General features: G+C 46.9%; 1 protein-coding gene across 2 annotated transcripts in view; it reads right to left on the reverse strand.

Annotated features, from left to right (window-relative positions):
• Positions 1-2,053: 2,053 nt before the first annotated feature.
• The window catches only part of INTS5 (integrator complex subunit 5), a 44,346-nt gene continuing 24,012 nt past the window's right edge, over positions 2,054-22,387 (reverse strand). For both annotated transcript variants that reach the window (XM_063945023.1, XM_063945024.1), the window contains exons 2-3: positions 6,733-6,817; positions 2,054-5,621 (exon numbers count right to left, since the gene is read on the reverse strand). In XM_063945023.1, the coding sequence (XP_063801093.1) occupies positions 2,843-5,621; positions 6,733-6,773 (2,820 nt within the window). In that variant the 5' untranslated portion in view covers positions 6,774-6,817 and the 3' untranslated portion in view covers positions 2,054-2,842. The remainder of the gene's footprint in view (positions 5,622-6,732; positions 6,818-22,387) is intronic.

Genomic DNA, 22,387 nt, shown 5'->3' on the forward strand with positions numbered 1-22,387 from the left:
TGTCCATGTAATGGTGCCCATACACTTGTGCGATGCCCCGCGACATCGCGGGGCATCACACCGGCAGTTCAGGTGCGATAAAATCGTACCTGAACTGCCAAAGTGATTACCATGCGATAGATCGCATGGTAATCACGTCATGGGCACATCACCGCCAGTGGGAGCGGCCTCTGGCTGCTCCCGGCGGGTGCCTATCGCAGTGTGATATATAGCATGTGTTTTTAAACACACATGTAAACGCACTGCGATTCGATAAATATTAAGTGCAGCGCATACTATCTTGAGACGTGAGATTCGACCGGCACGCCCGCGCATTGCGTTGAAAGGTACCTAAAATGTGCATACAATCCTTCGATTTCTCTTACAGATGCGGTCGAAATCGAAGGTTAGCACCGATTATCTCACAAGTGTATGGGCACCATAACACATATTGAGTGATCTGATGCTCCTGAATGAAACAGACATGCTCAGATGACCAGAACAGGTGAGGCACACTGTACTAGCAACTTAATACTGCATTATACTATATATACGCTATCTGTAAATAATGCTACACAAACCATAAGTGTTACCAATTCCAGCTACAGGAAAACGATAGGTAAATATGCAGATAAACCCTTATGAGAACTAGGGTGAGCATTGGGAAAATAAGACACTCCTTGATGTTTGGGACTGTGGCACATTTATTATTAAGTTTCTTATATACCACAGCATATGCCTTTGCACTTTATAATTGGCATATACTGTATAGAGCCATTATCATGTGGCCGTACACTGGGCTAGCTGACCCAGGTAATTATTATTTGGGGTGCAGTGGACCCTGTGCTTGCATGGCTGGGCTGCTTTAGGTCAGCACACCAACACTTTATTAACACTGATGTCTTTCCTAATCACATTTTATATTTTTGTATTATTTTAATCACACCTATCACTTACATAGCACCTACAGTATGTGCTTCTTAATTAACCCTTACTAATTTCTTTATTTTCACGTGTGCTGCCCTGGGGTGGCCAACCTGCGCCAGCATGATGGGGTCCTGCGCCCCAGACATAGTGTTAGGGACCCCCAGTGATGCAGACGCCTTGCCGTTCGGCCTGGGGGCTTAAGATAGGTACACAATATACAATAATCTGTCAGATAATCTGCCCGATTGTAATGAAAATCTGGTAATGGATGAGAACATATCACAATCGACAATATGCTCCCAAACACTGGAAAACAAACAAAACCTGTCATTCAGACAAACTGGTTAAACGCAAATTTAACCAACTTGGATGAACTTTTTTTGTCAGTTTTGCAGTGCTTGGGGAGCAAATAGTCGATTGTCATTTGCTCTCATCCATTACCAGACTTCCATTCCAACCAGCTAGATCTGGCAGATAATCTGCCACATAACTGTATAGTGTGTACCTAGGTTTATGGTGCCCATACACTTGTGCGATGCCCCGCGACATCGCACAGGCAGTTCAGGAGCGATGAAATCGCGCCTGAACTGCCAAAGTGATTACCATGCGATAGATCACATGGTAATCACGTGATGGGAACGTCACTGCCGAGTGGGAGCGGCTTCTGGCTGCCCCCGGCAGGTGCCTATCGCTCATCGCCGTGCGATATATTGCATGTGTTTATAAAAACACATGCAATCGCACTGTGATGCGATAAATATTAAGTGCAGCACATACTATCATGAGATGTGATATTCGAGCGGAGTGCCTGCGCATCGCGTCGCATGGTGCCTTAAATGTGCATACAATCCTTCGATTTCTCTCACAGATGAGGTAGAAATCGAAGGATTGTATGCCATATCTCACAAGTGTATGCGCTACATTAGCCCTATATCTGCAACTAAGGGCCTAATTCAGACTGGATCGCTGCAGCGGCCACAGTCCGAAGCCCTTCGGTGAGTGTGATCTGTTTCCTTTGTACTTTCAATGCTGTCCCAAAATTATTCCCGAATGCTTCAATGTATCCTGACATTTACTGATTTACCCTAACTGCTACTACTTTCCTACAATGTGTAAAAAAAAAAAAAAAAATAGGACTTTGGCTATATTTATTTGAATTTTTCTTTATTTTATTTTTTTAACCATTTAACGGTAATAATTTTACTTTCATGTTAGCTTTATATGAAACAGATGAGCTGTATCTAGGAGAACTAATGACACAGCTGTACTAAGGCACTGTAACAGCACAAGTGTGAGTGCAATAGAAATATTTACCATAAACTCTCATTTATATAACATACGTAACAGCAGAACATCTAAGGCAAACATGCACTAACATAGGTCTGTTCTATCTCCCTTATGAGACAATATTGCAGGGGTGATTAGGAGTCTGTTGCCTCTAATGATTTTCCTCTGCGAACGCATACAGGATGCACTGCGTGTTACAGCTGGGAGATAATGCAATTTCAATGGGTGTTTCTGGATAGTAACTGGAGGGGTGGCTATCAGCTGCGGGCGTATCAGTGTCAGTAACTCTGTTTAAAGAGGCAGCTGCATTGACACCAGCGACCATTGTCACTTGGCAGGTGCAATGGTCGATGGTACATCTATGTATTCATATTGACAGTATCATGCCACAGCTGAAGGGCATCTAAATAGCATGAGTAGCTGCAAAAGTCACTACTGCAACTGCATCCAGCTCTGAGTAACCTTGTTTTTTTTAATCATTTTGCTTTTCTATGGAACATAAAGTTTTATTACGCGATTGATTTTTTTAAATTTTTTGTTCAAATCATACAGAAACAGGACATATATTCATATTTCCAATGGAAAAGTAAACACAGCTGTTCATGTGCTACAGCAAAACGTTAACCTCCTAGAGAACAGCCCAAGGTGGTCATAATTGGAACCTGCCAGACAGCAGCCCAAGGCGGTCAATGTTGCGATGTAACACACTGTGGACAATACCCATGTATTTGGCAGGGTCACCCTCTCGTGTGAAATCTCTGCTAAATGTCCCTCTTTCTGTCTGAAACACAAATCTTTGGGGGAAAGGACCATTTTCTCGAACAAAGTCCCAGACACTTAGGAGAAGCAAGCGGACCTCATATGGTGCAAGGAGGGGGAGCATCTCATGCATGTTTGTGAGGGCTGGTGGAAGCAACTGTCCCTCTCCCATACATGACACTAACTCACATGAAGCCATCAGGTGCCATGGTGAATCTATGGAGGACAACTCACGGGATGCCTCCCATTGCGCCAACAGTGTAGCAAGAAGACCTCTGAGCAGCACTGAACAATAGCAGAGGGCAGGGCGGCCCTGTGCTACAAGATGGAGGAGTTGGAAAAGTAAAGGATTTTTACGGAAGCACATGTAGATGAGTAAGTCTCTTTGCACTGTGGTACGTGCATGCTCCTCGGGAGGCCACGCCAACTCACTGTTGGTCACATCAGGGCATGCACATTCAGTTATTGTTACTGCCAGTGTCTTGGCTGCCTCAGGGTCTAATGTAGCCAGCTGTTCATCTCCATCCTCCTTTTTGGCACAGCAGCCGCATAATAGAGAAAGCAGACTTTGAGTGTTTTCTGCACATTCTTCCTGCCCGCTCTGTGTACTTTTCTCCTCTGGCTTTAACCCTGATCCAATCACTCCTGCATGAAAAACAGACCACACACTTCCTGAAAAGTCTACAGTAGAGCCAAGATGACTGTTATTTTCCAGAAGCGAAGCAGCCACTCCCTCTAGTTTTTCAGCCACAGCGATGGAGCCTTGCCCTCCAAATAGTCCCGCATTTCCTTGATGCAGAGCCCCTTCCACTAGCTGGTGCAGGACTGCTTTCCTACCAGCAGGAGATACTTTGCAGAGCTGCAAGAGTAGCCAGGAGGCATTGCTTATTCCCGTACTGCTGCGTATGTGCATTGAACGAAACAGGAGGTAAGAGGATGAGCGGATAAGGAGATGGAGCTGGGCTGGAGGTAAAGAAGGTGGCAAGGGACAGCAGCACAGTAGTAGACAGGCAGCCTCACACACTCCAGGATTGTTGTGTAGAAGCAGATGACCAAAATCAGATAAGTGCTCAGATAGTGCCACCCCTACTTCCCTCCCCATACCCCCTTCTTCACTCTGAACCACTAGTGCCAAATTCTGCAGAAGCTGAAGTGCTCTCTTATCTGTAAGGGAGCCTGCATGAATCTGATCTACACAGCGGGTTACAGCAGCTTGAGCTAAACCTTGCATAGAGGAAGAGAGGACAGCATGAAGCTGGACTGCTAGGCCAAGCTCCTCAGAACTCTGAGCCATGGTGAGTAACAGACACAGTGCTTCTGGGGCACACGAGGGGCTACTATATATACACAACAAGCCCAGAAGTTGATGAAGCCATAGGTGGCGTTTCCTTTCTAAACGCAGCATTTCGGCACACATCTCTCTCAGATTTCCTCTCATGGCATCCAAGAAGGGCACAGCTCGTGGCTGGGCGTCAGATGGACCTCTTACCCCTGTCCGTCCATATACTTGTTTCTGAAAATTGAGTAGCATAAGCCTCACAATGCGGTCACAGGCTTCCCTCACAGAGTCATGCACTGCCAGCCCTGGTGTGGTTATGACAGAGGCAGGCATTGCTGTATCCAGAAGAAAACGCAGGAGTCTTGGGGCACCTGTGGAAGTCTGGCATGCCAGATGCACACACAAGTTCAGCATGTTGTCCAGTTCCTCTCTAGGAAGCGTAGAGCAGTGCTGTTGCAGTTGGGCTAATGTGGAGGGCTTCAAAGAATCCACCAAGTCTTGGCAAACAGTTCCCAACAAGGATGGCGAGAGAGCAGCAAGTTGTAAGAGATAAGGCAGTGTTGCTCTCTGCTGCTTGCTCCCAGGCCGCAAGCTTTCATGAAACATCCTAAGGATCTCTTGACGAATGCTGTTTCCATGGCGTGAACTTAAATGTCCTAGAATGCCCACTACTGAGCCTAGCTTTGGCACTCGCTTCTCAGGAGTCTCAGCAGGTGAGTTGTGTGCACAGAAATCCTTCAGGCCACAAGATAGCACTCGGCTAATTATGGTACTTGGAAAAGAATTCCCAATGTGAGCTACCACCCAGTCAAAGTGTGGAGAGTGTTGTACTGAGGTATCTAGTAAAGCATCCACACAAGCATCTGGGCAGCTGTCAATCATAGTAGACAGGCAATGAGTATAGATGTCCATAAGAACACGTGTAGCTCCACAGGACATCCATAGTTGCAACAGTTCATTAAGGCTTGTAGAGTGCGGCATGCCCTGTCTGTTTGCATGCTTGCTGCTCAACTGTCCCATAAGCTCAATAGACCAGGCAGAAATTAGAGGTGCCCAAGCCCTGGGATTCAGCCTAATAAACTCCTCTAAAACCTTCTGCACTTCCTGCGTCACTTCAGCCAGACCAAGAGTGGATGGGGGAGGTGGCCCTCGACGTTGAGAGGATGAGGACTGTGGAAGGGAGTCTTGAGAACTTCTTTCACTTAAGAAAGAAGAGACACCGTCATGAAAAACAGAGCGCAGATGTTCCAGTACAGCATGGCGTGCAGGAGGAAGGCAGCGTAGCAGTAACAAGGAGCAGCGAGCATGGTCACGAGGGCTCAGTTTCTGTCCGTGCTGGGGATCGGAGCCACTTAAGAATGACTTGATCTGAAGGGAGAGCTCCTGTGGGCTGTGATGGGAAAAACAGGTTACAAAGAAAGTGGTTAATAATATGGAGTAGTCTTTGGGGGAGATTCAAATGTTTGAAAAGTCGATTGGGTGTCTGTTTTTCCCTGTCTATTAGATAGGAACAAAGACACCCAACTGACTTTTCAAACATTTGAATCTCCCCCTTTGAGCATGATAACTTTTTTTTATACAACAGTGTAATATAATCCTAATTCAACAAAAGTGCCTGGTATCCATGTAGCTATTTATAATTCAGTAAATAAAGATTACTTGAGTTTAGTATTTCCAATGTCTGAAAAAATTCCTTTTAGCACATAACTGTATAACAAACAAATACTGAATGTAAGACATTTTCTACACTTTCTTTGGCTAATATAAAATTGGCTAATATAACTATATTGTGTATTGTATTTGAAGGCTAATCTCACCCAAAACAGAAAACTTCATTTGATGAGGAATAGTCTAAGTAAAACACAGTCACAAATGGCTACTTTCCTGGAGACCAATGTACCGGCCCTGCTCATTAACTCCTGTCAGCTACGTTTTGTACACCAACAGCACGCTGCCAGTAAGTAGGTGTAAGAAAGGGCAGTGTAGTGAAGGTGCCCACAAGACTTTTGGGGACTGGCCAAGTATGCCGTATGATACAACAAATGATATTTTTCAGTTTTGGGGGAAATGATCCTAAATAACTATAATCCCACAATTTAAGATTTAAAGTAAAACAATTTGTCTGCTAATTTGATAGTTTCACCTTTAAGCACACTAAGGGGTCAACTCAATTAAGAACGATACCAAATTGCATTGTTCTAGCGCAATATATGGGCAATGTGCAGATATCCGTTCATACGATAGCCTTATTTCGGACACTTTATAATCATGCACCTATTATGTGGCTGCCAACAAAAAATGTGGGATTTAGGTGCAGAAAGTTGGACGAGGTAGGATGCTGTTGGCAGAGCTCCAATGGAATCATAACGACACATTGAAGGCATGGCCCCCTAAATAAGATCTTTACTGCAATCTAGTAGTACCCTACCCTTGCAGTTGAAAATACCCCAAATATGATACATGATCCCTAGAACTAAAATATTATAATATAACTACAATACCTGAGCTGGGGACTGACCCCCAGTGGCTGGGAGGAAATCATGAGGACAGGTTTCAAAAAGAAATTGGGTCATATAGATGCATCACCTGAGGAACAAAAATGGATATACAATGAAACTGTCCAATAGATACAGTCAATACATTGTAGGCACTAAAGTCAAGAACAGTACGATATCTTAATCTGCGTACACACAGAACGATATTTTTAACAATTTGGCAGATTCCGACGGATCGGAACGACAAATCGTCCAGTGTGTACACACTAAGCGCATTCCTGCGGCGCCATTCATCGCATCTCCAGATCTTTTAAACATGCAGCTCAATCTGAGGCTATCGTAAACAGCATACTACTGGATGTGGCCAATGGTGGTAACTTTTGTAAGATTACACGGTGTGTATGCACTACATCGTTTGTCCGCGAGTTCAGGGGAAATCAATGATGACATTGCATTGTCTGCAAGTAGTCTAGTGTGTACCTAGCTTAAAAGTTGAAGAATCAGAGCAACTGTAAATAAACATCAGTGTCCTACCAGACTGGTTATACTCTTTTCTGCAGGTATTAGATATTTGGGTCATAAGACACAGCACACATGGACCACATGCTTTCTCTGACAGGAATAACACCAACACTCCTCACATGCATGCAAGTGGGCAATATGCGCTTCTCCAGCGCAGGAGAACTACAAATCCCAAGATATACTAAGATCTTTGGCTCACGGTTCACTCTGGAACTTGAATTCCACAACAGATAATCGACTACAGTTGCCCTAGCCCAGGGGTGGCCAACCAATCAGTGGCAAAGAGCCATATCATGCGTGCGCCGAAGGCGCACAATCAAAAATGGGGGCGTGGCATAGTTGTCACACAGCCACATCCCCTTTTTATGCGCACACCTTTCGGTTTGACGTTTGTAGGAGTATGACCTTGTGTCACAACCCCATTTTTAGTCATGTTGTACAGTGCCACATACATATAAAAACACCAAAAAATGGATGCATCTACAGTACCAAATACATATATGCCCCCACAATGCCAGACACATATATGTCCCCATAATGCCAGATACATATATGTCCCCACAGTGCCAGATACATATATGTCCCCACAGTGCCAGATACATATATGTCCCCACAGTGCCAGATACATATATGCCCCACAGTGCCAGATATACCCCCACTGCCAGATACACATCTCCCCAGTGCCAGATATGCCCCCCACTGCCAGAGACACATCTTCCCAGTTCCAGATATGCCCCAGTGTAAGATGCACATGTCCCCCCAGTGCCAGATATGCCCACAGTGCCAGATACACGTCCCTCCCCCAGTGCCAGATATGCCCCCAGTGCCAGAAACACATGTCCCCCAGTGCCAGATATGCCCCCAGTGTAAGATACACATATCCCCACACTGCGCCCCCCCAAATGCTGCTCATCGCAGCACTGCTGCTTGTGAGGGGAGGAGAGCGCAGCATGCGACTCTCCTGCTCCTCATTCTCCATTCTCCGGCGGCGTTGATTCTCTCTAATTAGGCGCCGGTCCATGAGCCAGAGTTCGCGGACCAGCAGCTAAGACTCCTGATAGCTGCCTGTCCGCCAGCTCCGATTGGCTCACGGCCGGCGCCGGGCACTGCAGACTAGGGCAGCGCGAGGCGCCGCGGGAGCTTACGAGCCGCATGTGGAGATAGAAAGAGCCGCATGCGGCTGGAGAGCCACGGGTTGGCCACTGCTGCCCTAGCCTACTGCATCTCCATTTACAATGGGTTCTTGACTGTGTCATAGTTTGTGCAGTGCTCCCCTTCAAAGTTTTTCCACATAAAAACAGTATGGGATCCATTCATCATGAAATGTGTATGCATTGTGATCTGGACGCAATATTAGCATCCAGAACCGCATTGCAATATGCGGTTCTTACAGCATGATGTAGCACCTACAGAGACAGGGGCACCAAAAGAAGTCTGTCGCTGCGATGTGCTCTGAGTGCTGTCAGGGATTACTGCATGCGCGGATAACCTGACCACACATGCACGGCAGCCATTGGCAGTCAGGGTCCTGCGAGAACCCTCTGCCGGATGAGTATGCGATGTGTAGCCCATAGACTACAGCCATCTTCAGATGGTGGTAGCTGCGGGGGACCAATCTCTAGAATGTGATGCTTCAAATCTAGAGGAATCACCTCTCCCTTAGAAACCTATGGAAGTTGCGGCTGAATGCAAGAATGGAGGGATCGCAACAGGTATTGGATATATCTACTGCAGTCCCTATACATAATGGTGTTTTCATGGAAATACCTCACAACCTACTGCAAAACAGAAAGAATGACTTGTCTGTGGATGGTCCGAGACAGTCCCACCAATATTGGTTTGTTTGGGAGGTTGTATTTATAAGGTAGAGAGCGTTGTGGTGAAGAGCATGAGTAGTCCGAGAGGTAGTTCTTCATGAAAAGGTTTACCCATTTAACCGGATATTCCACCCCCCCCCCCCCCCAAAAAAAAAAGTTTAGAAAATTGTCATTTTTACAATTGAAGTAGGTCAAGAACATATTTAAACACTAAACCAACATTATTTTATTTAAAAAATTATATATATATTTTTTTCTAATTTGAAAGTTTTCCATTAAAAAAATAAGAATTTACTTACCGATAATTCTATTTCTCGTAGTCCGTAGTGGATGCTGGGAACTCCGTAAGGACCATGGGGAATAGCGGCTCCGCAGGAGACTGGGCACATCTAAAGAAAGCTTTAGGATCACCTGGTGTGCACTGGCTCCTCCCCCTATGACCCTCCTCCAAGCCTCAGTTAGGATACTGTGCCCGGACGAGCGTACACAATAAGGAAGGATTTTGAATCCCGGGTAAGACTCATACCAGCCACACCAATCACACTGTACAACTTGTGATCTGAACCCAGTTAACAGCATGATAATAGAGGAGCCTCTAGAAAAGATGGCTCACTACAACAATAACCCGAATTTTTTTGGTAACAATAATTATGTACCAGTACTGCAGACAATCCGCACTTGGGATGGGCGCCCAGCATCCACTACGGACTACGAGAAATAGAATTATCGGTAAGTAAATTCTTATTTTCTCCGACGTCCTAGTGGATGCTGGGAACTCCGTAAGGACCATGGGGATTATACCAAAGCTCCCAAACGGGCGGGAGAGTGCGGATGACTCTGCAGCACCGAATGAGAGAACTCCAGGTCCTCCTCAGTCAAGATATCAAATTTGTAGAATTTTACAAACGTATTTGCTCCTGACCAAGTAACTGCTCGGCAAAGTTGTAAAGCCGAGACCCCTCGGGCAGCTGCCCAAGATGAGCCCACCTTCCTTGTGGAGTGGGCATTTTAAGATTTTTGGCTGTGGCAGGCCTGCCACAGAATGTGCAAGCTGAATTGTACTACAAATCCAACGAGCAATCGTCTGCTTAGAAGCAGAAGCACCCAGTTTGTTGGGTGCATACAGGATAAACAGCGAGTCAGATTTTCTGACTCCAGCCGTCCTGGAAACATGTATTTTCAGGGTCCTGACCACGTCAAGCAACTTGGAATCCTCCAAGTCCTTAGTAGCCGCAGGTACCACAATAGGTTGGTTCATGTGAAATGCAGAAACCACCTTAGGTAGAAAATTTGAGGACGAGTCCTCAATTCTGTCCTTTCAGAATGAACTATTAAGTAAGGGCTTTTATATGATAAAGCCGCCAATTCTGACACCCGCCTGGCTGAAACCAGGGCTAACTCGTCACTTCCATGTGAGATATTTTAAGTCCACAGTGGTGAGTGGTTCAAACCAATGTGACTTTAGGAAAACTCAACACAACATTGAGATCCCCAAGGTGCCACTGGAGGCACAAAAAGGAGACTGTATATGCAGTACCCCTTTTACAAATGTCTGAACTTCAGGCACTGAAGCCAGTTCTTTTTGGAAGAAAATCGACAGGGCCGAAATTTGAACCTTAATGGACCCTAATTTTAGGCCCATAGACAGTCCTGTTTGCAGGAAATGGAGGAAACGACCCAGTTGAAATTCCTCTGTAGGGGCCTTCTTGGCCTCACCCCACGCAACATATTTTCGCCAAATGCGGTGATAATGTTTTGCGGTTACGTCTTTCCTGGCCTTGACCAGGGTAGGGATCTTCAGGATCCGGCGTTCAACCGCCATGCCGTCAAACGCAGCCGCGGTAAGTCTTGGAACAGACAAGGCCCTTGCTGGAGCAGGTCCTTTCTTAGAGGTAGAGGCCACGGTTCGTCCGTGAGCATCTCTTGAAGTTCCGGATACCAAGTCCTTCTTGGCCAATCCGGAACCACGAGTATAGTTCTTACTCCTCTCCTTCTTATGATTCTCAGTACTTTTGGTATGAGGGGCAGAGGAGGGAACCCATACACTGACTGGTACACCCACGGTGTTACCAGAGCGTCCACCGCTATTGCCTGAGGGTCCCTTGACCTGGCGCAATATCTGTCTAGTTTTTTGTTTAGACGGGACGCCATTATGTCCACCTTTTGTTTTTCCCAACGGTTTACAATCAGGTGGAAGACTTCTGGGTGAAGTCCCCACTCTCCCGGGTGAAGGTCGTGTCTGCTGAGGAAGTCTGCTTCCCTGTTGTCCACTCCCGGAAGAACACTGCTGACAGTGCTATCACATGATTTTCCGCCCAGCGAAAATCCTTGCAGCTTCTGCCATTGCCCTCCTGCTTCTCGTGCCGCCCTGTCTGTTTACGTGGGCCAAAAAAGCACAATAACTACAGGGATGTGACCCCCTGTAGAAAATCAGGAGCGCTATCCGCACTGATTAAAGAGACAATGTAAACTTGCACATTTAGAAAAATGACAATTTAAAAATTAAAAATAAAAATTTATTAAAATGTATTTATTATCTGCAATCTTGCAACATAAATTGCATTCAATCAACATATGTTATCAGAAATAAACAATTCATATACAACTACTGACAAAGCTATGATACACTAAAAATAGTGAGGCTTGGACTTTGATGTTTCTATAATTCACAGTGTCCACTCATTAGATCATAAACAATGGCGTTTCCAACACTAAAAGTGTTCAGAGATCCTTAGTTCTTTTAGTGTTCCAATTGAACATGTGTGCACACATATAATGAAAAAATGGATAATTACCATCCAACTTGTGGCATTAGGTTCACCTCCAAGGTTTTTTGTTTTGTAATGACAGTCCCAACTTCAAAGACTCCCTCTGCTGGTGCTTATCCGTCTGTTTGCAGAATATCTGGAGAAAAAATATATCATTGGGACATATCCACAGTGCTCAGGCTCCCTCTACTGGTGGTTAGCCGCAATTGCAGATGCACTGGGTGATGACTGTACCACACGACGGTGTTTAGGTCGGTGAATGGAGAGTGAAACGTCCTGGATGTTTCACTCTCCATTCACCGACCTAAACACCGTCGTGTGGTACAGTCATCACCCAGTGCATCTGCAATTGCGGCTAACCACCAGTAGAGGGAGCCTGAGCACTGTGGATATGTCCCAATGATATATTTTTTCTCCAGATATTCTGCAAACAGACGGATAAGCACCAGCAGAGGGAGTCTTTGAAGTTGGGACTGTCATTGCAAAACAAAAAACCTTGGAGGTGAACCTAATGCCACAAGTTGGATGGTAATTATCCATTTTTTCATTATATGTGTGCACACATGTTCAATTGGAACACTAAAAGAACTAAGGATCTCTGAACACTTTTAGTGTTGGAAACGCCATTGTTTATGATCTAATGAGTGGACACTGTGAATTATAGAAACATCAAAGTCCAAGCCTCACTATTTTTAGTGTATCATAGCTTTGTCAGTAGTTGTATATGAATTGTTTATTTCTGATAACATGCATAACATATGTTGATTGAATGCAATTTATGTTGCAAGATTGCAGATAATAAATACATTTTAATAAATTTTTATTTTTAATTTTTAAATTGTCATTTTTCTAAATGTGCAAGTTTACATTGTCTCTTTAATCAGTTCGGATAGCGCTCCTGATTTTCTACAGGGGGTCACATCCCTGTAGTTATTGTGCTTTTTTGGTCTTTGTAAGGATTGCAATTATCCTGTAATTAGGAGCAGCAGTCCGCACTGTTATTTAATCTCCATTTTTCTGGTAGTCACCAGCGCTCAAGGGTATACACACCGGTACATACATAGGGGTGTGGAGGGTTGTGTATACTTATTAAACAATTTTTGTTTACGTGGGCGACTGACGTGATGTTGTCCGATTGGATCAATACCGCCTGACCCTGAAGCAGGGGTTTCGCTTGACTTAGGGCATTGTAAATGGCCCTTAGTTCCAGAATGTTTTTTATGAAGAGATGTCTCCAGGCTTGACCATAAGCCCTGGAAATTCCTTCCCTGTGTGACTGCTCCCCAGCCTCGCAGGCTGGCATCCGTGGCCACCAGGACCCCGTCCCGAATGCCGAATCTGCGGCCCTCTAGAAGATGAGCACTCTGCAACCACCACAGGAGGGATACCCTTGTCCCTGGTGACAGGGTTATCCGCTGAAGCATCTGAAGATGCGACCCGGACCATTTGTCCAGAAGGTTCCACTGTGCGTGGAATCTGCCGAATGGGATTGCTTCGTAGGAAGCCACCATTTTTACCCAGAACCCTTGTGCATTGATGCACTGAGACTTGGTTCGGTTTTAGGAGGTTCCTGACTAGCTCGGATAACTCCCTGGCTTTCTCCTCCGGGAGAAGCACCTTCTTTCTGGACTATGTCCAGAATCATCCCTAGGAACAGAAGACAAGTCGTCGGAACCAGCTGCGATTTTTGGAATATTGAAAATCCAATCGTGCTGCCGCAACACTACCTGATATAGTGCTACACCGATCTCCAACTGTTCCCTGGATCTTACCCTTATCAGGGAATCGTCCAAGTAAAGGATAACTAAAATTCCCTTCCTTCGAAGGAATATCATCATTTCGGTCATTACTTCAGTAAAGACCCGGGGTGCCGTGGACCATCCCTACGGCAGCGTCCGAACTGATACAGTTCTGTACCATAACCTGAAATACCCTTGGTGAGAAGGGTAAATTTTGACATGAAGGTAAGCCTCCTTGATGTCCCGAGACATCATGTAGTCCCCTTCTTCCAGGTTTGCAATCACTGCTCTGAGTGACTCAATTTTGAATTTGAACCTCTGTATGCAAGTGTTCAAAGATTTTAGATTTTAAAATCGGTCTCACCGAGCCGTCTGGCTTCGGTACCACAATAGTGTGGAATAATACCCCGTTCCCTGTTGCAGGAGGGGTACCTTGATTATCACCTGCTGGGAATACAGCTTGTGAATGGCTTCCAAAACTGCCTCCCTGTCAGCGGGAGACGTCGGTAAAACAGACTTTTGGAAACGGCGAGGGGAATACGTCTCGAATTCCAATTTGTACCCCTGAAATATTATCTGAAGGATCCAGGGGTCTACTTGCGAGTGAGCCCACTGCGCACTGAAATTCATTGAGAACGGGACCCCACCGTGCCTGAATTTGTAAAGCCCTAGCGTCATACTGAGGGCTTGGCAGCGGCGGAAAAGGGTTTCTGTTCCTTGGAACTGGCTGATCTCTGCAGCCATTTTCCTCTCCCTCTGTCACGAGCAGAAAAGAGGAACCCTTTTGTCCGCTTGCCAACCAGGACTGCGCCTGATAATACGGAGTCTTATTTTGAGAGGCGACCTGGGGTACATCCCCTCTTTTAAGGCAATACTTCCAAATGCCGTTTGGAATCCGCATCACCTGACCACTTTACTGGAATAATTGGACAACGCACTTATACTTGATGCCAGTCGGCAAATATTCCGCTGTGCATCCTGCATATATAGAAATGCATCTTTTAATTGCTCTATAGGCAATAATATACTGTCCTTATCTAGGATATCATATTTCCAGTCAGGGAATCCGACCACGCCAACCCAGCACTGCACATCCAGGCTGAGGCGATTGCTGGTCGCAGTATAACACCAGTATGTGTGTAAATACATTTTAGGATACGCTCCTGCTTTCTATCAGCAGGATCCTTAAGGGCGGCCATCTCAGGAGAGGGTAGAGCCCTTGTTTTTACAAGCGTGTGAGCGCTTTATCCACCCTAGGGGGTGTTTCCCAACGCACCCTAACCTCTGGCGGGAAAAGGTATACTGCCAATAACTTTTTAGAAAATATCAATTGTTATCGGGGGGAAACCCACGCATCATCACACACCTCATTTTATTTCTCAGATTCAGGAAAACTACAGGAAGTTTTTCCTCACCAAACATAATACCCCTTTTTTTTGGTGGTATTCATATTATCAGAAAAGTGTAAACTTTTTCCATTGCCTCAATCATGCAATGTGTGGCTCTATTGGAAATCACGGTTGTCTCTTCACCGTCGACACAGGAGTCAGTACCCCTGTCGGCATCTGTATCTGAGGTAACGGGCGCTTTAGGGCCCCTGTATGAGACGTCTGGACATGCACAAGCTGAGTAGCCGGCTGTCTCATGTCAACCACTGTCTTTTATACAAAGCTGACACTGTCACGCAATTTCAACAGTACATCCACTCAGGTGTCGACCCCCTAGGGGGTGACAACACAATTTCAGACACTCTACTCCGTCTCCTTATCATTTTTCTCCTCATACATGTCGACACCAACGTACCGACACACAGCACACACACTGGGAATGCTCTGATAGAGGACAGGACCCCACTAGCCCTTTGGGGAGACAGAGGGAGAGTTTGCCAGCACACACCAGAGCGCTATATATATACAGGGATAACCTTATATAAGTGTTTTTCCCTTTATAGCTGCTGTGTTGTTATATACTGCGCCTAATTTGTGCCCCCCTCTCTTTTTTAACCCCTTTCTGTAGTGTAGTGACTGCAGGGGAGAGCCAGGGAGCTTCCCTCCAACTGAGCTGTGAGGGAAAATGGCGCCAGTGTGCCGAGGAGATAGGCTCCGCCCCTTTCTCGGCGTCCTTATCATCCTTTTTCTGTATGTTTTGGCAGGGGTTAAATGCATCCATATAGCCCAGGAGTTATATGTGATGCATTTATTTTAGCCATATAAGGTTTTTTTATCGATTTATTGCGTCTCAGGGCGCTGCCCCCCCCCCAGCGCCCTGCACCCTCAGTGACCGGAGTGTGAAGTGTGCTGAGAGCAATGGCGCACAGCTGCGGTGCTGTGCGCTACCTTATCTGAAGACAGGATCGTCTTCTGCCGCCGATTTTTCCGGACCTCTTCGCTCTTCTGGCTCTGTAAGGGGGACGGCGGCGCGGCTCCGGTGACCCATCCAGGCTGAACCTGTGATCGTCCCTCTGGAGCTAATGTCCAGTAGCCTAAGAAGCCCAATCCACTCTGCACGCAGGTGAGTTCGCTTCTTCTCCCCTTAGTCCCTCGATGCAGTGAGCCTGTTGCCAGCAGGTCTCACTGAAAATAATAAACCTAAACTAAAACTTTCACAAAGAGCTCAGGAGAGCCCCTAGTGTGCACCCTTCTCGTCGGGCACAGAAATCTAACTGAGGCTTGGAGGAGGGTCATAGGGGGAGGAGCCAGTGCACACCAGGTGATCCTAAAGCTTTCTTTAGATGTGCCCAGTCTCCTGCGGAGCCGCTATTCCCCATGGTCCTTACGGAGTTCCCAGCATCCACTAGGACGTCAGAGAAATAAGAATTTACTTACCGATAATTCTATTTCTCATAGTCCGTAGTGGATGCTGGGGACTCCGTAAGGACCATGGGGAATAGCGGCTCCGCAGGAGACTGGGCACATCTAAAGAAAGCTTTAGGACTAACTGGTGTGCACTGGCTCCTCCCCCCATGACCCTCCCCCAAGCCTCAGTTAGGATACTGTGCCCGGACGAGCGTACACAATAAGGAAGGATTTTGAATCCTGGGTAAGACTCATACCAGCCACACCAATCACACCGTATAACTTGTGATCTGAACCCAGTTAACAGTATGATAACAGAGGAGCCTCTGAAAAGATGGCTCCCAACAATAATAACCCGATTTTTGTAACAATAACTATGTACAAGTATTGCAGACAATCCGCACTTGGGATGGGCGCCCAGCATCCACTACGGACTATGAGAAATAGAATTATCGGTAAGTAAATTCTTATTTTCTCTAACGTCCTAAGTGGATGCTGGGGACTCCGTAAGGACCATGGGGATTATACCAAAGCTCCCAAACGGGCGGGAGAGTGCGGATGACTCTGCAGCACCGAATGAGAGAACTCCAGGTCCTCCTCAGCCAGGGTATCAAATTTGTAGAATTTAGCAAACATGTTTGCCCCTGACCAAGTAGCTGCTCGGCAAAGTTGTAAAGCCGAGACCCCTCGGGCAGCCGCCCAAGATGAGCCTACTTTCCTTGTGGAACGGGCTTTTACAGATTTTAGCTGTGGCAGGCCTGCCACAGAATGTGCAAGCTGAATTGTACTACAAATCCAACGAGCAATAGTCTGCTTAGAAGCAGGAGCACCCAGCATGTTGGGTGCATACAGGATAACAGCGAGTCAGATTTCCTGACTCCAGCCGTCCTGGAAACATATTTTCAGGGCCCTGACAACATCCAGCAACTTGGATTCCTCCAAGTCCCTAGTAGCCGCAGGCACCACAATAGGTTGGTTCAGGTGAAAACGCTGGAACCACCTTAGGGAGAAACTGAGGACGAGTACTCAATTCCTCCTGTCCGAATGGAAAATCAGATAAGGGCTTTTACAGGATAAAGCCGCCAATTCTGACACGCGCCTGGCCCAGGCCAGGGCCAACAGCATGACCACTTTCCATGTGAGATATTTTAACTCCACAGATTTAAGTGGTTCAAACCAATGTGACTTTTGGAACCCAAACTACATTGAGATCCCAAATTGCCACTGGAGGCACAAAAGGAGGCTGTATATGCAGTACCCCTTTTACAAACGTCTAAACTTCAGGGACTGAAGCTAGTTCTTTTTTTTTTTTTTGGAAGAAAATTGACAGGGCCGAAATCTGAACCTTAATGGACCCCAATTTCAGGCCCATAGACTCTCCTGTTTGCAGGAAATGTAGGAATCGACCCAGTTGAATTTCCTCCGTCGGGCCTTACTGGCCTCACACTACGCAACATATTTTCGCCAATTGCGGTGATAATGTTTTTGCGGTTACATCCTTCCTGGCTTTTGATCAGGATAGGGATGACTTCATCCGGAATGCCTTTTTTCCTTCAGGATCCGGTGTTCAACCGCCATGCCCTCAAACGCAGCCGCGGTGAGTCTTGGAACAGACAGGGTCCTTGCTGGAGCAGGTCCCTTCTTAGAGGTAGAGGCCACGGATCCTCCGTGAGCCTCTCTTGAAGTTCCGGTTACCAAGTCCTTCTTGGCCAATCCGGAGCCACGAATATAGTGCTTTCTCCTCTCCATCTTATCAATCTCAGTACCTTGGGTATGAGAGGCAGAGGAGGGAACACATACACTGACTGGTACACCCACGGTGTTACCAGAGCGTCTACAACTATTGCCTGAGGGTCTCTTGACCTGGCGCAATACCTGTTGAGTTTTTTAATCATGTGGACGACTTCTGGGTGAAGTCCCCACTCTCCCGGGTGGAGGTCGTGCTGAGGAAGTCTGCTTCCCAGTTGTCCACTCCCGGAATGAATACTGTTGACAGTGCTATCACATGATTTTCCGCCCAGCGAAGAATCCTTGCAGCTTCTGCCATTGCCCTCCTGCTTCTTGTGCCACCCTGTCTGTTTACGTGGGTGACTGCCATGATGTTGTCCGACTGGATCAACACCGGCTGACCTTGAAGCAGAGGTCTCGCTAAGCTTAGAGCATTGTAAATGGCCCTTAGCTTCAGGATATTTATGTGAAGTGATGTATCCAGGCTTGACCCTAAGCCCTGGATATTCCTTCCATGTGTGACTGCTCCCCAGCCTCGCAGGCTGGCATCCGTGGTCACCAGGACCCAGTCCTGAATGCCGAATCTGCGGCCCTCTAGAAGATGAGCACTCTGCAACCACTACAGGATGGATACCCTTGTCCTTGGTGACAGGGTTATCCGCTGATGCATCTGAAAATGCGACCCGGACCATTTGTCCAGTAGGTTCCACTGGAAAGTTCTTGCGTGGAATCTAACGAATGGGATTGCTTCGTAGGAAGCCACCATTTTTACCCAGAACCCTTGTGCATTGATGCACTGAGACTTGGTTCGGTTTTAGGAGGTTCCTGATTAGCTCGGATAACTCCCTGGCTTTCTCTTCCGGGAGAAACACCTTTTTTCTGGACTGTGTCCAGGATCATCCCTAGGAAACAGAAGACAAGTCGTCGGAACCAGCTGCGATTTTGGAATATTGAGAATCCAATCGTGCTGCCGCAACACTACCTGAGATAGTGCTACACCGACCTCCAACTGTTCCCTGGATCTTACCCGTATCAGGGAATCGTCCAAGTAAGGGATAACTAAAATTCCCTTCCTTCGAAGGGATATCATTTCGTCCATTACCTTGGTAAAGACCCGGGGTGCCGTGGACCATCCCTACGGCAGCGTCTGAACTGATAGTGACAGTTCTGTACCATAACCTGAGGTACCCTTGGTGAGAAGGGTAAATTTTGACATGAAGGTAAGCATCCTTGATGTCCCGAGACATCATGTAGTCCCCTTCTTCCAGGTTCGCAATCACTGCTCTGAGTGACTCAATCTTGAATTTGAACCTCTGTATGTAAGTGTTCAAAGATTTTAGAATCGGTCTCACCGAGCCGTCTGGCTTCGGTACCACAATAGTGTGGAATAATACCCCGTTCCCTGTTGCAGGAGGGGTACCTCGATTATCACCTGCTGGGAATACAGCTTGTGAATGGCTTCCAAAACTGCCTCCCTGTCAGAGGGAGACGTCGGTAAAGCCGACTTTTGGAAACGGCGAGGGGGAGACGTCTCGAATTCCAATATGTACCCCTGAGATATTACCTGAAGGATCCAGGGGTCTACTTGCGAGTGAGCCCACTGCGCACTGAAATTCATTGAGAACGGGCCCCCACCGTGCCTGAGCTTGTAAAGCCCTAGCGTCATACTGAGGGCTTGGCAGAGGCGGGAAAGGGTTTCTGTTCCTGGGAACTGGCTGATCTCTACAGCCTTTTTCCTCTCCCTCTGTCACGAGCAGAAAAGAGGAACCTTTTGTCCGCTTGCCAAAAAAGGACTGCGCCTGATAATACGGCGTCTTATTTTGAGAGGCGACCTGGGGTACAAACGTGGATTTCCCAGCTGTTGCCGTGGCCACCAGGTCTAAAAGACCGACCCCAAATGTCCTCTTTCAAAGGCAATACTTCCAAATGCCGTTTGGAATCCGCATCACCTGACCATTTTACTGGTAGACTTGGACAACGCACTTACACTTGATGCCAGTCGGCAATTATTCCGCTGTGCATCATGCATATATAGAAATGCATCTTTTAAATGCTCTATAGGCAATAATATACTATCCTTATCTAGGATATCAATATTTCCAGTCAGGGAATCCGACCATGCCAACCCAGCACTGCACCTCCAGGCTGAGGCGATAGCTGGTCGCAGTATAACACCAGTATGTGTGTAAATACCTTTTTGGATACCCTCCTGCTTTCTATCAGCAGGATCCTTAAGGGCGGCCATCTCATGAGAGGGTAGAGCCCTTGTTCTTACAAGCGTGTGAGCGCCTTATCCCCCCTAGGGGGTGTTTCCCAACGCACCCTAACCTCTGGCGGGAAAGGGTATGCAGCCAATACTTTTTAAGAAATTTGTTATCGGGGGGAAACCCACGCATCATCACACACCTCATTTTATTTCTCAGATTCAGGAAAACTACAGGTAGTTTTTCCCTCACCGAACATAATACCCCTTTTTGGTGGTACTCGTATTATCGGAAATGTATAAAAACATTTTCCATTGTCTCAATCATGTAACGTGTGGCCCTACTGGAAATCACGGTTGTCTCTTCACCGTCGACACAGGAGTCAGTATCCGTGTCGGCGTCTGTATCTGCCATCTGAGGTAACGGCCGCTTTAGAGCCCCTGACGGCCTATGAGACGTCTGGACAGGCACAAGCTGAGTAGCCGGCTGTCTTATGTCAACCACTGTTTTTTTTTTATATAGAGCTGACACTGTCACGTAATTTTCAACAGTACATCCACTCAGGTGTCGACCCCCTAGGGGGTGACATCACTGTTACAGACACTCTGCTCCGTCTCCACATCATTTTTCTCCTTACATGTCGACACAAACGTACCGACACACAGCACACACACAGGGAATGCTCTGATAGAGGACAGGACCCCACTAGCCCTTTGGGGAGACAGAGGGAGAGTATGCCAGCACACACCAGAGCGCTATATATATACAGGGATAACCTTATATAAGTGTTTTTCCCCTTATAGCTGCTGTATGTTTTAATACTGCGCCTAATTAGTGCCCCCCTCTCTTTTTTCTGTAGTGTAGTGACTGCAGGGAAGAGCAGGGAGCTTCCCTCCAACTGAGCTGTGAGGGAAAATAGCGCCAGTGTGCTGAGGAGATAAGGCCGCCGTAAAGGGGGCGGAGCCTATCTCCCGGTTTTTTGTATATTCTGGCAGGGGTTAAATGCATCCATATAGCCCAGGAGCTATATGTGATGTATTTTTTGCCATGTAAGGTATTTCTGTCATGTTTTATTGCGTCTCAGGGCGCCCCCCCCCAGCGCCCTGCACCCTCAGTGACCGGAGTATGAAGTGTGCTGAGAGCAATGGCGCACAGCTGCAGTGCTGTGCGCTACCTTATTGAAGACAGGAACGTCTTCTGCCGCCGATTTTTCCGGACCTCTTCGCTCTTCTGGCTCTGTAAGGGGGCCGGCGGCGCGGCTCCGGGACCCATCCAGGCTGGACCTGTGATCGTCCCTCTGGAGCTAATGTCCAGTAGCCAAGAAGCCCAATCCACTCTGCACGCAGGTGAGTTCGCTTCTTCTCCCCTTAGTCCCTCGATGCAGTGAGCCTGTTGCCAGCAGGTCTCACTGAAAATAACAAACCTAAACTAAAACTTTCACTAAGAAGCTCAGGAGAGCCCCTAGTGTGCACCCTTCTCGTCGGGCACAGAAATCTAACTGAGGCTTGGGGGAGGGTCATGGGGGGAGGAGCCAGTGCACACCAGTTAGTCCTAAAGCTTTCTTTAGATGTGCCCAGTCTCCTGCGGAGCCGCTATTCCCCATGGTCCTTACGGAGTCCCCAGCATCCACTTAGGACGTTAGAGAAAGGAGATTTATGGTAAGACTTCCCATTGTTAAATCTCTTTCTGCGATGTACACTGGATTCCACAGGGAATAACATCGGGGTATAGAGTTGGCTGTTGATCCGAGGCACCAACAGGCTAAAGCTTTGACTGTTCCCAGGATGCACTGCACCACCTCCTCTATAGCCCCCGCCTCCAAGCACTGGAGCTCAGTTTCATTAACCAGACCAATGCAGTAGCACAGGGGTGGCCAACCAGTCAGTGGCAAAGAGCCATATCATGCGTGCTCCGAAGGTGCGCAATCAAAAATGGGGGCGTGGCATAGTTGTCACAAAGCCACATCCCATTTTTATGCGCACACCTTTCGGTTTGACGTTTGTAGGAGTATGACCTTGTGTCACAACCCCATTTTTAGTCATGTTGTACAGTGCCACATACAAATAAAGCCCCTGTAAGTGCCACAAA

This window comes from Pseudophryne corroboree, chromosome 11 (assembly GCF_028390025.1).
Source record: "Pseudophryne corroboree isolate aPseCor3 chromosome 11, aPseCor3.hap2, whole genome shotgun sequence".
NCBI classification, from domain to species: Eukaryota; Metazoa; Chordata; class Amphibia; order Anura; family Myobatrachidae; genus Pseudophryne; species Pseudophryne corroboree.